This window comes from Oxyura jamaicensis, chromosome 5 (assembly GCF_011077185.1).
Source record: "Oxyura jamaicensis isolate SHBP4307 breed ruddy duck chromosome 5, BPBGC_Ojam_1.0, whole genome shotgun sequence".
NCBI classification, from domain to species: Eukaryota; Metazoa; Chordata; class Aves; order Anseriformes; family Anatidae; genus Oxyura; species Oxyura jamaicensis.
The window spans coordinates 26,052,996-26,071,209 of NC_048897.1; the positions used below are offsets into that span (position 1 = coordinate 26,052,996).

At 37.4% G+C, this 18,214-nt stretch overlaps 1 protein-coding gene across 1 annotated transcript in view; it reads left to right on the forward strand.

Annotated features, from left to right (window-relative positions):
- Nucleotides 1-13,175, forward strand: part of LOC118167494 (mucin-5AC-like) — a 38,051-nt gene extending 24,876 nt beyond the window's left edge. The window contains 19 exon segments of the mRNA XM_035326902.1: nucleotides 1-194; nucleotides 758-960; nucleotides 1,809-1,983; nucleotides 2,160-2,410; nucleotides 3,725-3,908; nucleotides 4,301-4,499; nucleotides 5,419-5,597; nucleotides 5,854-5,923; nucleotides 6,227-6,327; nucleotides 6,688-6,719; nucleotides 7,470-7,647; nucleotides 8,301-8,405; nucleotides 8,584-8,618; nucleotides 9,006-9,128; nucleotides 9,239-9,337; nucleotides 10,097-10,225; nucleotides 11,003-11,060; nucleotides 11,676-11,790; nucleotides 12,417-13,175. The exon segment at nucleotides 1-194 is cut by the window's left edge and continues 12 nt beyond it. Of these exon segments, the coding sequence (XP_035182793.1) occupies nucleotides 1-194; nucleotides 758-960; nucleotides 1,809-1,983; nucleotides 2,160-2,410; nucleotides 3,725-3,908; nucleotides 4,301-4,499; nucleotides 5,419-5,597; nucleotides 5,854-5,923; nucleotides 6,227-6,327; nucleotides 6,688-6,719; nucleotides 7,470-7,647; nucleotides 8,301-8,405; nucleotides 8,584-8,618; nucleotides 9,006-9,128; nucleotides 9,239-9,337; nucleotides 10,097-10,225; nucleotides 11,003-11,060; nucleotides 11,676-11,790; nucleotides 12,417-12,621 (2,635 nt within the window). The 3' untranslated portion in view covers nucleotides 12,622-13,175.
- The last annotated feature ends 5,039 nt before the right edge of the window (nucleotides 13,176-18,214 follow it).

Here is an 18,214-nt window from a genome sequence, read left to right on the forward strand (position 1 = left end):
TAAATTCAAGATGTGCTTCAACTACAAGATCCGCGTCCTCTGCTGCATCCCTAACTACAACTGCCCAATGTCCACCACGCCATCCCCGACCCCTCCAGCCATCTCTACAACATCAGAAACCACTAGCTATACTACTTCTATTCCTTCGTCTACACCATGTTTCTGCAAAATTGGAGATGACATTTATTCGCCTGGTAAATTTTCACTCTTTCCATTTATTTTCATTTTACATATTTCGTTCATTTATTACTATATTTGTAATTGTCTTTACTTTTTACAATTTTTCATGTTTGTACGTCTTTATGAAAGAAAACCAAGAAAAATGTCAGTCATGACAGAGAGAGTAAACAGAGCAACATACGCACAGTGGAACTGCTCAGCACCATTAGAGCTATGCCCATTTCATTCCCCAGCAATAGAGGCCCCCTGGCCTACTCTTCCAGTTTAATTGTACAGCATGATGCCTTGTGGTGTCCACTGTCATCTTCTTTTACGCAGCCAGACTCTGTTGGCAGGGCAACCTGAGAAGCTGCAAAGTCCTACAGCTGGTGTCAGCACTGCTTAGCCACAACTAAAACATCAGTGCTTTATCACCATTATTTTCATCCTAAATACAAAACACAGTACCATACCAGCTGCTATGAAAAATATTAACTCTGTCCCAGATGAAACCAGGACACCTGGAAATGTAATGTCTTGTTAAATTTTGATTTTTTATTATTTTCTGTCTCTGACTGCATTTTCTTTCTTTCTTCAGGTGATGTGATTTACAACAGAATGGACAGCGATGGATGTAGATTTTATGCCGTTTGCAGTCAAGCATGTTCAGTTGAACGGTACACCGGACCTTGTAATGTTACTACTCCTGTAACCACTACTTCCCCTCAAACACCTACTGTAACAACAACAGCTCCATCTCCTCCTTCAGGTTGTGTTTCTAGTACTTACCCTCCCCTACAGGTATGTAGTTCCTGTGTTATACTATGATTGCTGAAATAACATTGGTGGTAGTTTGACACCAGAAAATAACAGTTAACAGTCTTTAAAACTTACACATCCAGATTGTCAGAATAACTGTTGCTAGTGACGGACAATATACAATATAAATTTTTTATGTGCCTAGTTTATAAAAATATACTTTGCAAACTAAGAAAATGCATTTTTTTTCTTATGATTTCAGTGATAGCAAAACATGCTTTTTGATGCACTGCATTGCATAAGTAACAAACCTTCTTAGTGAAATAAAAGAGCAAATTTTCTTGTGTATTTTCCCTCTTGATTAAATGGAAAAATCTGTTTCTGTTCTCCTATCCTCTTACCAGTACTTTTTTTTTTTTTAATGGTGATTGTCTGTGCTGAAGTACAGTATGCATATACATGTATATTTAACTAGTACAAAGGATATCAGTTCCCTTAACTTAAAAACCTATCTCACAAACTCTCAGAAGAGCTCCTAATGGAGAATGAATAGCTGGAATTAAGGCTTTACCTCCTTTTAGTATATAAAAATTGAATTGTGTAGAACACTGTGAACCATCTGCTGCCAGTGAAGATTTTCATTTTGGTTCTTGTTCCAGATTTGGAAAGCAAAACAACTTCCGATTCTCCATATCATGGTCAGAAAAAAGAATACCTCTGATTAACATCTTAAATCATTAGTACCACAAATTCAAAAGAAGGAACTTATATATTCATTTGCTTTCCAACAACACTGTCACTGGAAACATTACACAATTGAACTAAAAATATGAGTAAAATTCATACCTGTTTGCAAATTCTTGTGATAGCAATTCTTGTTTATTTTGCAGCCTGGCCAGAGACACAAATTATCCAACTGTACAGAAATCATCTGTGAGGGAGACAACAAAATACAAGTAGTTCAAACAGTCTGCCCACCTGTAAAGGAAATTACCTGTGCAAACAAATATCCACCAATACTGGTACCTGATGAAAATCGCTGCTGTTACCACTACGAGTGTCAATGTAAGTACTGGTAGATTAAAGAATTACATTTTTGGAAATAAGCAAAATTTTGCACAGAATATATAGGGAGCTTGTTTTCCTAATTTTACTCTTGAAATTGTAGTATATTAATTCCTTAAATTATTTCTTCTACATTAACTTTCATGTTAATCCTCTAAATATTTTCTCTCTACCAGGTGTGTGCAGTGGATGGGGTGATCCTCATTATATTACTTTTGATGGAACCTACTATACTTTCCTTGAAAACTGCACTTATGTGCTGGTGAAACAGATTGTACCTAAATACGACAACTTCCGTGTTTACATTGACAATTATTACTGCGATTCAAGAGATGGACTTTCCTGTCCTAAATCGATTTTTATTTTCTACAAATCTGCAGAAGTGATGCTGACCCGTGAACTCATGAATGGTGTGATGACGAATGTGGTAAAATATTTTTTTAAATTATTTCTGTATTTTTGAAAAAGAGAAATAAGGTCGATAGGCCTTACTGATTTTCATTTGAAATACAGCCTGTTCAGAGTATCAGATCACAGAGGGACAAGGGCAGAGTTAAAAAAAAATGATTATACTAATTTCTTCAAACTTAGTGTCACAAACAGCTTAGCACTACGCAGGTATGAATACATTATATGTGTATTTGCATGTATATAAGTGACACTAGGAAACAGATTAATACAGCTAAGACAGAAGGAATGTTTACACTGATACTTGATCCACGTTTCATAAAAACTAATGCACTGTGCCATTCACTTATGAATGAAACACATTCACTTATGAAGAAACACAAATGCAAATTGCAAGCATCATTCTTCTGTCATGGTCAGACTGGTATGTATCCCACAGTGGCTGGCTGACTAGGAATTACTTCCTTTGCATGGAGAACTTCAGGCACCAAACAAAGCTATAACACGATTCCTTCTCTGATCCCTTGCTGGGAAGAGTGGTATAGCTGAAGAAGAGGGGTGACCAGGGGTGTCACTTCATGTTAGGATCCTGACTCAGTGTTGGCAGACAATGAAAAACAGAAGTCAGTCCCAGTGTTACAATGGTGGGTTTATTAACTCCGTACTTACAACCAGAAAGTCATGCTGAAATAATCAGTCCAGTGATTCCCTGTGAAAGAGAACAGTAACTGACTGTTCTAACTTTGAATTTATTTCAATTCAATTATAAGCAGAATAACTCCTGACAAGTTATTAAATGAGTATATCCACTTCTTATAAAACACAGACTACAAATGGAACAGCTTAGATTAAAGAATAAACATGATCACTAAGTAAAATTGGCAATGGGGGCATTTGACTTCATTTTGAGTTCATACAACTCTTCCAACACTATACAACATGTAGTATAGGGATGATGTGATTTTGCAGCAAAGTTATTGCACAATAATGGCAGGAATATTTCTATAGCTAAAGAAAACTACCGGTCTAAACTTGAGTTTAGAATGCTGTACATTAGCACACAACCTGCACAAACACAGTACTTGGAAGCCACTTAGGTTATTTTGTCACACTATAGCAACATGGCAATACAAGATGAGAAATTAATGCATTAAATGTTGTTACTGAAATGCAAAAGGGATTGGATATGATGCGCAACAACACTGAGTTAAGCATGATTATGAAGATTATAAAATGCATTATTGAAAATAGAAAGAAGCAGTGCTTATTCTGAAATTGTGTTTTTTTGTTTGTTTTTGTTTGTTTGTTTGTTTTTTTTTAATTCCGCATTCAGATGTACTTCAACAAAAAGATTGTCCAACCAGGCTTTAAAAAGGATGGCATTTATTTCTCCACACTTGGCATCAATATGATTGTTGAAATACCAGAAATTGGTGCAACCATCACATTTAGTGGGCTGATTTTCTCCGTGAAACTTCCGTACAGCAAATTTGGCAACAATACTGAAGGGCAATGCGGTAAGACAGATGTATTAATGGTATTTTCCCCACCCTCCCATAGTTAACGTCACCCACTCTGGCTATGAAGGATCATGATAGACAGAAATATTTTGAACAGTAGTAAAACAGAATCAAGAATAGTTCTGGTCTTCGTCTTCTGTAAGACAAAAAGTTTATTATTTCAGCAACCTGCTTTTTAATTTGGGTTTGGGTTTGGGGTTTGTTAACTAAATTAAAATTCATATAACTGTAAAGAAAGCAGTCCTTGTAAAGCAGGACACCTTACACATTTCATGAGCACATCACTTATAAACTTGACATCAGCACAATAATGTATGATGATGTAAGTCATCATCATATCACAGATGTGGAGTATGAAGCTTATATAGCTTGTCTCTGATATCTTCCAGGAACATGTACAAATAACAAAGCAGATGAATGCCGCTTGCCAAGTGGTAAGATCATTGCTTCCTGTCCCCAAATGGCTCATCACTGGCTTGTTGACAACAACAAAACGTGCCATGCATTTACACCACCACCATCCATAACCACACCTCCACCAAGGCCTCATTGTAAAGTTCCTGAACTCTGCAAGATTATCCTGAGCAAGTAAGAAAAAAAAAATAATAATGAATGAATTTGCTCTTTCCAGACAGAAGTGTCTCAGTATCCTACAAAACGAGTAAGAAATGTAGCCCTACCACGTAATTATAGCTGAAAACCTCAGCCTAATGTCAGGAAACAGATAGTAAAGGGCCTCTGAAAAATAAATAAATAAATAAATAAAATCCTCTTCTCTAAGGACATGCACCCAAAGATAGCTGAGCAAGGAGAGGTGAAACCGGAAAATGAGGGAGACAGCCAACACTGAAGTTCTTAATTCCTGGGTTGCTATCACAAGCTTTTCTCCCTCTGCTTTCCAGAGTATGTTTACTCACTCTTAGTCTCACTATTAAAGTAAGGACTGAACTTTAAAACTGAAGTGAGCCATTAGTCCAAAAGGTAAAGAACTTGGTTACCAATTAGGATAACAAAGCAGGTAGAAACATCTCAGCCAAAGTGTCTTTCAGTCTTTGTATATGCTAGGTGCAATATGGAGATCCAACACCAACAAAGGGCTGTTTCCTGCAGTATTTCCTATGCTTGTGTGAGCTCTGGCAAAAGTTTTTTTTTCAGCTGTGTCATTTATAAAGGCCTTTGTCTGCACACTCACTGTAGTTTCTAATAAGTTATAAGCTATTCTATGTGCAATTTTTCTATCTCTTGGATACTTTTAGCATCCTTTTTTTCACCTATCTGATGCAATTGCCGTCTTCATGAAATTTCTGATGTCAGGCTGATGAAAAGCTATGTACACTTACATACACACAGTAACTATTAGCCTCTTTAGAAAAAAGTAGAGATTCCAACTTCCTAGCCTTTCCCTTCCTGAGTCTATCTCCCACATTAGTGGCCATTTTTACACTTAACTGTTTTTATATAATGACTTGTAAACATTAAAGGCTTTTGGTTTCTTTTCTGTCTGCAGAGTTTTTGCAGCTTGCCATGATGTGATACCCCCAGAACCATTTTTCAAAGGATGCGTTTTTGATGGGTGTCGCATAACTGAAAAATCCATGCAGTGTTCCAGTTTGGAGATATATGCTACAGAGTGTGGTTCTAGAGGTGTCTGCATTGACTGGAGAGGAAAGACAAACAACACCTGCCGTAAGTATTGCAGAACTCAAAAACGTGTGTGTAAAACAGTAATAATTAGTGTTTTATTCAGTGAGCACATTGTGCATCTTACAATTGACTATCATATTTTACCTACAAAAATTCCTTATTAACAAAAGCCCCAGATGAAGGCAGCAATGCCAGAGTCACTTTGGCTGCAAGATGATCTACTATAATTTTTTTTACCTACTATCTACCATTAAATCCCCTTTCAATTTTTAATCTTTTGTCCTTTTTTCCCATACAGCATACAATTGTCCAGCAAACATGGAATACAAGCCATGTGGGTCCATTAATCCTGCTACCTGTGAGCAAAGGTATGGAAAGACCAAAAAAAAAAGGTGCTTCTCTTTGTCTTTTTTCTATTGTTACCTACCGACTTCCCGTACTAAATTGAACTATTTCATAATTAAACATCTCATGAATTTTCATACTATATTCAAGATTTATACATATCAGTCAGCTCTATGAAAATGCACTTGCTGTTGCACTTTAGAAAATGTAAATTCCTTTGTCTCCTTTTTATCTGGCATGGCGACCTTCTGTACATGCCTCTTTCTCTCTCCAGCTTTAGTGAAAAAAAAAACACATGGTATTCAAATATATTCCTCCCACTCTAGCTCTGTGGACCATCCTGGCTATGGGGTAACTGAAGGATGTTTCTGTCCTGAAGGAACAACACTCCTGAGTGAAGACAGCAGCATCTGTGTTTCTGAATGTTGTAAGTACTCTGTAACTAGTTTGGGGAATAAATAGAGGTCTGGATTGGTGGTTATGAGGCCTAAGTTCTACTACCATCTTTTACATGGTCAGTTCATGGGCAATTCAATTTATTTAAGCTCCTCTAAACTCCCATCTAAAAACAGAATAATAAACAATACCACCTCCATCTTCTTTACTTACATGAGACTTGGCAAGATGGAAAATTCTGTCACATTTCATAAGAACTACTCTGCATATTCATTTTCTTGTTAGATTTATCTTTATAGTATTTCTATTTGAAACTGTACAAACTTATTCATTTTGTCAGTTTTCAGTAGTATAAATCTCCATTCCTTTTTTTTTTTTTTTTTTCCTCCAGCTTGTAGGGAACCAAATGGAGTATACAGAGCGGTGAGTATCACAATTAACTTGATTTATAAAGTACAGACAGGTGAAGCAAGAGGACTTTTGGGGTTTCACAAGAACAAAGTTATGCTTAAGTTTGGAGAGACTTTTGGTTTTTTTCAAACATTTGTTCCCCTTCAATCTGAGTGTGAAAGCAGAAACCACATTACTTCCTAAGAAATTAAACAGCAAATAATGGGATATTCTTTCAATAACCATCACCTCACCAAAAAAAAGGGAAAACAGACAGGTGGTATTAGTGGAACTTTAGCCAGATTCTGCTTCTTTTATTTCCTCAATTTGTTCTATTAAAGTAACTAGAGACAAAGTTGCAGATGGGTAACAAACTTTACCTGTTGCTGATAATGCTGACAGTCTGCATTCTTAGTTCCTCAACTGCACACAAATTATAGAAATTTATCTCTGTAATCTAATGTGTAAGTGAATATGTCATATGATAGTTTCTTATTCAAAAATGCATGCAGATTCCTTCTCCTTTAGATCCCTGTATCCCTCTGACTAACACTACTAGTATAGAAATTCTAAGCTGTGAACATGCTGAGAACCTTAGTGGCCTCCAGAATCTTCTCTTAATTAGATTCAGTTTGGAAGTTTCTTATCAAAATACTAGAACCATGAAAAGGCCAATGTTATCAGGTATCACTGTATCCATGACTAAGACAACTAGAAATAAATTGATTTTGTTTTGAACTTACATATTTATTACATATTACATATTTATTTTTTTTCATACAGCCAGGAGAAAAATGGACAACAAATTGCCAGGAATGTGTCTGTGACAGATACACTCTCAGAGTGCAGTGTACAAAACATGTATGTTCTATGCCACAGCAAAAAGCTTGTTACGAACCAGGTTACGTGCCTGTTCAGATACAGATACCAGAAGATCCATGCTGTACCAGGACTGAGTGCTGTAAGTACTGTCTCAGGTCTTTATAATGGGAAATATACTATCTTCATTTCGGGGAACTACAGCAGTAATTTCTCTTTATTTATACTTTGCATTAATCTCATAATGCTTTCTTAAGGTTTTCTTGCAGAGTATTTACTAGATGCTGGAAGAGAACAAAAATAAAGATGAACAGATTTTACCTAGATAGACACAGAAAAGTAACTGTAAATCTGCAATTTGACTTTTGGAAGGAAAAAGGAAAACCTTTAACGCTGCCACCACCTGAAACAATATCCAAAAGCTATTCAAAACCTCTTCTTTTTCAAAGACCAGCATAAACTGTTTATCTTACCTTAAAAGATCTCTTGAATTTTTAAAAATTGTTCAAGAGAGTTCCTGAGCCTCGGGAGAGTCATCAGATTTTCCAGTCAGTACAGATTTCTCTTTAGAAATATGTCTTTCCAGCAATCACCGCTCTATTCTTCTCAGCGAATGCTTTGTTTTGCAGAGGTTATAGAAAAGCCCATTCACTGTAAAAATAGCTGGTCAAATATGCTGAAATAGGCATTTAAATTTTTATCTACAACATTGTATCTCATTGAAAAACTTCTGAAGTTTGCTTTTGTTTAAAAATTATGAGTTCACTATTTTCAATATTTTTTTACACTACACAGACTGTAATACCAGCCTCTGCCCTGAGGCCACACACCAGTGCTTAGAGGGACAGGAAATAATCACAGTAACACAGCCTGGAAAATGCTGTCCTACCTTTGAATGCAGTAAGTACCATATACTTTTTTCAATGTTTTACTCGGAGCTATGAACACAAAAACCTTAAAAGAGAAAGATGCAAGTTATCAGTGTTATTATATTGGGCCAACAAAGCAGCAGTTTCTTCATATACTTCTGCTTCTTAAATTTTGTACCTCTATGACACTCTTTCTTCCTTCTTTCCAGGACACGGCTGTGTAGTCAATGAAACCTACTATGCAGTAAGTACAAAGAGTAACTCAATAAAATACAACTTTATATAGGTTCACAATGCAACATTTTTGAGATCACTATCATAGACCACATTGGGCAGAAAGGCCTGAGATAAAACATTATTAATTGAGGCCAGGATATAAACACCCTTCATACAAGCAAGAACCTTTTCTGCTCTACTTTATATATTAGTAGAATTTACTTTGAAAATGAGAAGCATGGATATTACCAACAACAGAAACTCTGCTTAAATTAAACAAAAAAAAATTGTAAATTTTTAAAAATGTATTTAAGGACAGTTTAGCCCATATGCACAGTTCATCTTTGGTCTGTGATGTACATACAGAAAGCAATTTGCTTTCATTAATAATGATTTTTCTTCTGACTTTCCACAGCCTGGAGCTGTGATACCATCAGGCCCCTGTGAAACCTGCACCTGCTCTGAATCCTCTTACCCAAGCCTTCAGCAGGTTGCTGTCAAGTGCCAGCCTGTTATCTGTGACACCTACTGCCCAATGGTAAGTACTATTTTGCAGTCAGTAATTCCTACCCCACTCAGTTCAAGTAGCTGCAAACATGGTCAGTGTCCTGGCTCAATGACATTTCCTCTCTCGTTCTTTTAAACCAGGGATATAAGTATACAGTGGAACCTGGAAAGTGCTGCGGCACATGCAAGGCAGAGGCCTGTATAGTGAACATGGGAGACAACGCTACACACGTGCTCAAGGTAACTAACCCTGTTTCAGCTCACTTTTGGTGAACTGTTAGCCTTTTCACTCTTTCCTTGTCTCTATCACATTCACTTCCCATGTCTTTTCTCATGTTAGACTAATGCTTATTCAGATGGGATGAACTGTCTCACATGGCTTTAACAGCACCTTGAGGCTGAGGCTGAGGCTGGAAGCAACTTTGATACTGAACAGTGGCTTTCAGAACTCAATATATATATATATATATATATATATATATATATACATATGAGAAATGAGTGAGTTACTTTGTTTGCCTTCATCTCTGAAAAGGCAACACAGATTTTACTCAAAGGATAATATTGTTTTTCTGTCTGCGGAGGCAGTTTCTGCTCCAAACATCGAGTCTTGAGGTAGCTGAGAGCTTTGGGACAGAGTAAGTCAATGAAAACAGCAGAAATTCTGCCATGTATCTGCATGGGATTATGTCATGCCATAAATTCTCACAACACAAATTAGTCTTTCCAGATGAGTCCACATACTTTTCCCATGTATACAAAAAAAACGTTACCATATCCAGATAAAAATACAGACTCTTCACTTGGTTAATGAAAAAGACTTACAGCAGTATGATAATATGACAAGTAACCATCAGCTGCAATTCAATGACATTATTCAGAATAATCACATTGCAATACACAGCAATGACAGAACATTGGTTGTTTGGGAGGGGCGGGTTGTTTCATTTTTATGCAAGAAGATTTTTATTCACCTTTATCTAATTTAATTACATTCAGATTGGAGAATACTGGAATCAGCCTGGTAATAACTGTACAGCCTACACATGTGAAAAACACAATGGACAATTCATTACAGTCATCGTAAAGAAAACCTGTCCCTACTTTAACCCTGATGACTGTGATCCAGTAAGTACTCTTCTACCTGTTCTCATGTTTGTTTGAAAAGATTGCAGTGGTTAGCACCAGTGACAGCAGGATCATGATGTCCAATGAAAATACCTAGAAAAAGCATTACAATTTTATCCTCTGTTAATCTGGTCCCCATCAAATTTCACTTCTAAAAAGCAAATTGATATTCAAAAGGTCCATATATCCTCACTGAAGCAGAAAGATCACAGCATAATGTTTTGGATTCCTAAAAGTGCCAGGTGACTAGGAGCAAGAATCTTAACAGAAAATAATGGGATTTTTTTTTCCTAAATTATTTAGGCTTTCAATTTATTTTTTAGAAATCAGTCATTGACAGCAAAGGCGAAGGAAAACAAGCTGTGTTCACAACATTAGTCAATTTAATACAGGTCAGGGTAGATCAGAACCATCCCCAGACATCTGGGAATTCAGTATTTCATTAACTGTGTTACTCTGTCTGACATAATCCTTCATCTGCACAGACTTCTGTCCTTCAAAATATCCCACGTGTGCTACAAGCTTTGTTTTGAAATTTTACTACTGAATTCTGATGATAGCAAAGTAATTACAGTCTCCCCCAATGTCTGCTTGCAAACAACTCAATATTCAGTTGTAGTAGTTATGTGCCTTCAATATTGAGCCCTGCTTGAAATTAGATTCCATGTCAATACAAAGAACTTTCTGGCACTAAAGAAACCTAGGAAGCAGGGAAAGTCTCTGCATTAGTATGCAGATATGAAATGTAAGTTACCTTTTTCTGTTTTCCCACTCAAGAATACCATCAAGCTATCAGATGATGGATGCTGTAGAGAGTGCTCGATAGTACCGACAGGTAAGTAATGATAATTTTGAGTAAAAGCACCATACGTGCCTTATTAGGTGTATTAGTCCAACTTACACAGTACATGCAAAGACAGAAGAGGTGAATAGACCATGTCTGGGACAACTGTCTTGCAATGGGGTGAGAAAGATGGTAAGGGACAGAATGTTTCCAGGAGCACACACTTTAGGGCTTTTGAAAACATGGATATGGAGAACTTTCCCATCCCTTACTGTTAAATATGAACCTCTTAATGAGATGGAGAGGACTCTGTCTATTCTCCAATTTCCAGAGACACATTCTCTTTAAGGAAGAAAGTGAAGATGGTCCTGGGAGGTGGGTGTGCATCAAGCAGTTGCCACAACACTGTTCTTGATTTCTACATTCTGGACCAATGCTGCATAAGGGAAAAAGTAGTTTTCTATTTGTTGCTAAAACAATTAAAAAAAAAAAAAAAAAAAAGCCATCATGTAGCTATAAGCAATTAAAAGAGAAATGCATTGTGACCTAATTTTCTATTTTAGCTCCATCCATCTCAGTTTTCTTCTAAGAATTGCCATTGCCTATCATATACAGGTATCTATCTATATGGACATATATTTTAAAATATTTTCTCTTGGTTTGTAGCAAAAACAGGTTGTAAGAAGCACAATACCACTACTGTGATCAAGCATCGTGGATGTGTATCTCCTGCACCTGTTGAGCTGACATACTGTGAAGGCAGCTGTGATGCTTACTCACGGTAAGTAGTATAACAGACAGTTGTGGTTTCCTGTCTTCTATTTGCTACAACAGTGACATAAAGCAAATTTCTAGTTATTTTCTACTATGTCCAAAACCCACCCAGCCATCAACTGTTCCCGTTGTGCTAACTAGAATTTTTAACAGACACGATGCTATATTAGCTTTATTACCTCAAGACTCACCAGGTCTTAACAGTCATTTCAATGTGATAGTGAACAGACCTGAATTTTGATCTTGCTCATGTAAAAGTAAGGTTATTTGTTTCATACTAGTCTCTCATTTTGGACTGGCTTGATATATGATCTGGATTATTTCATTCACTTTTTCTGTGTCTTAATGAATCATAGAATCATAGAACTGTTTGGGTTGGAAGGGACATTTAAAGATCATCTAGTTCCAACCCCCTGACACACTTTCCTTTAGATTAGGATAAAGAACTAGATTCATCCATTTTTACAATGAGGAACAACTTCTATGTCACCAAAATCCTCTAGGAATAGTAATATCAGGCCATATCCTCACATGCAAACACACAGCAATTGGTTATACTTAGTAATGGGAGAGAGGGGCATTGATGTGTCTCACAATTTCTGAATCATTCTGTTCTGTTGGTTTTCCGATCAGATATTCTCAAGAGGCAAACATGATGGAACATAAATGCTCATGTTGTCAGGAAGTCCAGACTAGCATAAGAAAGGTGACTCTGACATGCAGTGATGGAACCCACCTTGATCACTCATATACCTACGTGGAGCAATGCAGCTGCGTGGGTGCTGAGTGCATTCCCCAAGACACTGTCAACCAACAACAGCAAACAGGCAATGTATGAGGCAAAGACCTCTCAAGAAAAAGGGAATGTCTAAAATTAGAAGAGAAGCCAAACAGGAGTTGAACATAGACTAAAACAAACCTTTGGGGGAAAAATAATAATAATAAAAAATAAATAAATAACAAAAGCAGCTAAAATTTTGGACAAACAGATGATATTTTCTGCATACAAGCTCAATATATCTGTCTACTTAATTTCAGTTTTCATTACCATTGTATCTCATACTGGTTTTCATGTCTTTCTTCTACATCTTGAGAGGTACAGCATAAGATCATTTTGACATTTGTTGCTAGTTTGTATGTCTTCTGGAAAGCACTATACCATAAGACTGAGAGCTTACATTTACACAAAGTCAACATTCTTTTCTGGCTTGACGTTTTCCTATGGTGACATAATTAATATACACTGCATAGGCATAAAAATAAACTTTACTGCATAGGAAAAAAAGTTTTGCTGGTCATTGCATTCTGCAACCCCTTGACAATATCTAAGATTTCCATTGATGTAGACTGACTTATTTTGTAACATATTCATTCCAGTTTACTGAGACAGATCAAAAGCTAGGGGAAAAAAAAAGGAAGAAAACTGTACCTCTCTTTTTCTTTTTCTTTTTTTTTTTGTGTTATGGAAAATTTAGTCTGCAAAAAGCCATACCTTCTCAAAACTGTAAAGTTCAATATTATAAACAATTTATAGGGCATTTTCCCTATCTATGCTTGTGAGAAAGACAGACAGAAAGAAAGGAAGAAAGACTGAAAGATAGAAAGCCTGTCATGAGAAGCTGCTGCATACTACTCTTTGTTTACATAACACCAACAGCATAGTAACTGTATGAAAATTTGGAATTTTTTTTTGTTTGTGGTTAACTGTTTACAGAAGAAGTATATATATATAAATATATATATATATTGCCATCAGGGGCATATGAAGGATTTTTGTAAACGATAATAATAATAATAATAATAATATATGTAAATTCTTTCCTAGGAAGCTTTTAAAAAGTTGTACCATTGCTATTTATTTTGTTTTTGGAAAATTGATGTATTGGGCCATTTATTTCAGAATTAATGTTACCCCATGTCTTAGTCTTAGTCATGTTATCTGGGTGTGGTGTATTTTCTTCTTCCATTTTGTTTTGGAATATTGTTTTATTTTTATTCTTTATGAAAAAAGGAATGATGATTAATAAATTTTAAGCATTTTACGGCATGCGTCCTCTGTCTTTTCCCTGTATCACTCACATGAATGTTGCTGGCCCTAAAAGATATTTGCTTCCCACTCTACTACATCCATACTTCAATAGGTCCACAGAATCACAGAATAGTTGAGGTAGGTAGGACCTCTGGAGGTCATCTGGTCCAACCCTCCTACTCTAGTAGGAACACCTAGAGAAGATTGCCTATGACCATGTCCAAGCAGCTCAAGACACACAACCTCTCTGGGCAACCTGTGCCAGTGCTCAGGCACCTGCAGAGCGCAGAAGTGCTTCCTATGTTCAGATGGAAACCCTTGTGTCCCAGTTTGTGCCTATTGCCTCTGGTCCTGGCACTGGGTACCACTGACAGGAGCCTGGCTACCTCCCCTCAGGTACTGACAGACAACGATGAAATCCCCCCTGAGCCACCTCTTCCCCAGGTTGAGCACGCCCAGCATTCCCAGCCTCTCCTCACAGGAGAGGAGCTCCAGGCCCTTGGTCATCTTGGTGGCCTTGTGCTGGATTCTTTCCAGTATGTCAATGTCTGTGTTGTACTGGGGGTCCCAGAACTGGACTCTGTATTCCAGGTGTGGTCTCACCAGTGCTAGGCAGAGGGGAAGGATCACCTCCCTCAACCTGCTAGTGATATTCTTCCTAACCCAGCCAAGAATACCATCAGCCTTCTTAGTGGCAAGGTTATACTGCTGACTCATGTTCAACTTGGTGTCTACCAGGACCCCCAGGTCCTTTTTGGCTGAGCTGCTTTCCAGCTGGGTGGCTCCCAGCATGTGCTGGTGCCTGGAGTTGTTCCTCCCCATGTACAGGACCATGCAGTTCTCCTGGTTGAACTTCCTAAGATTCATAAGCCTGTCCAAGTCTCTCTGGATGGCTCTATGGCCCTCTGGGGAGTCAGCCACTCCCCCCAGTTTCGTGTTGTCCACAAGACACTTTTGATCTCCAAGTCAAAATCAGTCTGGGCTGTGGTACCTAACCCCCTGTAGAGTTTTGATACTGCTTTGAATGAAAGACACTCAAAAACAGATACTGAAAGTGTTCCAAGCATATCACTTCTGATGTTATCAAATATTGAGCTTTCAGTAAGCAACCATGTTTTGGGTCTGTGCATATTTTATAACTCTGAAAGTTCTTTATCCCACTGACTGAAACTACCTAAAGTCCTCTAAATTAGTCAATCTCATATTTTAGTGTCCACTGAAACCGACATAAATCTCAAACAAACCTGAAATTGCACTGCTGCAAATTTACACCTTCTGGCAAGTTACCATGCAGCTATACTTTGAACCAGGTACCACAGATCTGACTGATCATTGTATAATTACAAGTTTAACACAATTTGAAAATGACTCCTCTAGATCCACTAGAGGGAACAGTAAAAATTAAGGGTGACGAGCTTTTTCCTAACTTCGAACAACTCAGTAACATTTCTTTCTTAGTTGTATCCAGTTGTAATTGAGTAACAACATACGATTTCTGCAGATGCCCTGCTTAGGCTGCTTTTCTCACCTGTTTTTCTTTACAGAACAGGAACTACCCGTATACTTCCCCATTCAGAGGTGAGCACTTGGTTGTCTTTGAGGATCACCAATAACTTACTTCCTCCTGGCAATAATATGCCCTAATTCCTCCCATTTTCCTGCTGACAAATTGTTACTTCACTGTCTGGTTTTTGGCTTTTCACAAAACCTTTTTTTCCTCTCTGTCTTCAGCCTTTTCTGCTTCCCAGCCTTGCAGGCTTCCTAAATTTTCCTTTACACAGAAGCTGTCTTTGCTCTGAAATATTGCTGACGCATGAGGTAATAGCTTCAAAGTAAATCAATGACTCCCTCCTAAACACTGGGGTGGATGTGATCAGTTACACCTCTCATAAATTAATTACTAATTTTGTAAACCATACATAAATTTTAAAGTCAATAAACAATTATGTGGAAGAAAGTGATTGGCTTGGTAGCCCTTTACTGACACAAGTCAGAATACTGTGCAGGTCACACTGAACTTTATTACTGTAGATAATTGATGTATATTACCTTAACACTAGATGGCTCTAGGCTCACAGTTTACAAAGCCTAAATGAAAAGGTGTTCTTTCAATGGGATTTCTTTCAAAGCCCTTTGAAGTATGCCACATAATAACTATTGTTTTGGTTTCCAATCATCAAGATAAATTTTGGTCTTAATTATCTTTTGAATCTACAGGCATCCATTCTAAACAATATCCCAAGACTTAAGTCACTTATTTTTATTTTTTTCCCCTTATCTGGTCATCTTTGAAACACAAATCACAGCAGAGAAACCATTCTCTTTGGGCAGAATTTATTCTATCTGTATAAAAAAACATTCAAAGACTTTGGGTCTAAGTTCAATACTGGCCATCAGAGGTCCTTCCATGGGGATTCATAATTTCCTCCTTGTTCAGGACTTTTCTTACATGGCCTAACTATTACATGACCAGCTTTTTTTCCCCCTTTTCTACACACCATTTTAAAACTCAGTAGTATTAATAACTAATCACTAAGAGTCACTTTTCAACTACACTTGGTAACAACAAGTAATATATGAAATTCTGAGTCTACTCATATTTACCACCTAGGAGTCCCACTTCAAGTAATTTAGTTGACTGTAAAAGTACATGACAGCCAGCTTTTAAGCCATATTACATTCTGGAAACAGCTTAGTCCTAAAGATTTAGGATTGTTTATTGCACAATCCAAGAGCAGGGTTGATAAAAAAAACCTGAAAATGGCAACCACACTTGATAACAGCAAAACCTAACCCTGAGCAGGGAGCGTTCTTACCCTTCAATAGATTTCGTTCTACCACTGAAAAAAAAAAAAAAAAAAAAAAAAAAAAAAAGCAAACATCAAAATTAAAACAGAGTTATTCAGATAGAACAGAACAGGAGAGTAGTTACATTTGAACATTATTAATGTAATAATAATACAACTATAAACACACAGAAAGTACATTTTTGAAAATACTGCAGTGCTTATGACTGTCACATTTTCTACTGCTTCTTGCTGGCAGTTTCAAAAATTATCTTCCTTTTTTATTCTTAAACTCTCATATTTCTTTTGGTATAACTCTTATTTATAACCTTAATTGGATTACAACAAACCAGCAAATGTTTGCACTGTTACAGTAATTGTTGTTACAAATGCAGATATTAGTGAGGTTCCCCAGGGCTCCATTTGGGGGCCAGTTCTCCTCAGTGTTTTTAGAAATGGTCTGGACATGACTCAAATGCATACTAAGTAAGTTTGCAAATGATACTAAATTAGGGGGAACTACTGACTCCCTGAAGGGTAGAGAAGACTTGCAGACAGATCTTGACAGACTAGAGCACTAGGCAATCACTAACCATATAAAGTTTAACAAGAGCAAGTGCCGGATTCTGCATTTAGGACAGGGCAACCCTGGCTGTATGCACAGATGGGGGACAAGAGGCTAGAGAGCAGCCCCACACAAGGGAATCTGGGGGTTCTGGTCAGCAGCAAGCTGAATACAAGCCAGCAGAGTGCCTTGGCAGCCAACAAGGCCAACTGCACCCTGGGGTGCATCAGGCACAGCACTGTTCACTGATCAAGGGAAGGGATTGTCCCGCTCTGCTCTGCGCTGAGGCGGCCTCACCTCGAGCACTGCGTGCAGCTTTGGGCACCACAGTATCAGAAGAAGATAAAACTATGAGACTGTCCAAAGGAGGGCTACAAAGGTGGTGGTAGGTCTAGAGGGGAGGACATATGAGACATTTGAGAAGAACCTGATTCCATATCATATTTGGAACCTGGCTTAAGCTCTGAAGAATATCAGGTGTGGACTCCACAGAGGATCCCTGCCTCAGCAATAAGCCAGTTAACTAACACCTCTCATTTAGCTAACCTTTAGGGGTGGGGTGGGCCAAAGCTGAGCTTTATCGCATTGCTCCATGTCACATCTGCTGAGTCATGCCTGCCAATTGCAGCACAGGCACAATATGAGAAGTGGCATACAAAATATGACAGTAGATGATATAGAATCTGCCAAAAAGGTATAATAAACACCATCATGGAATGATCTCTTGCCATAGCAGAACTAACCTTATTTGCATTAGTTGGTTGTTGCTCTGTTTTCTGGAGAATTATTCTACCTGATGTAATTTTATCACTTGCCCTGTTATTAATGCTTTTGTGCTTTATGAATTAATTCTAACAAAAATCTAGGTCCATTGTTCAGATATCTGTTATTTTACAAGAAATGAGCATTATAATTGAACAGAATTTGCACTGACTGAAGATAACAAAAAATACTGAACCACATGTGGCAAGGTGCTGTGTTACTTAGCATTCATAATAGAGAAGTTGTCACAGTACACTTGATTTAACCAAGACGTGTAAAAAACCTTTCC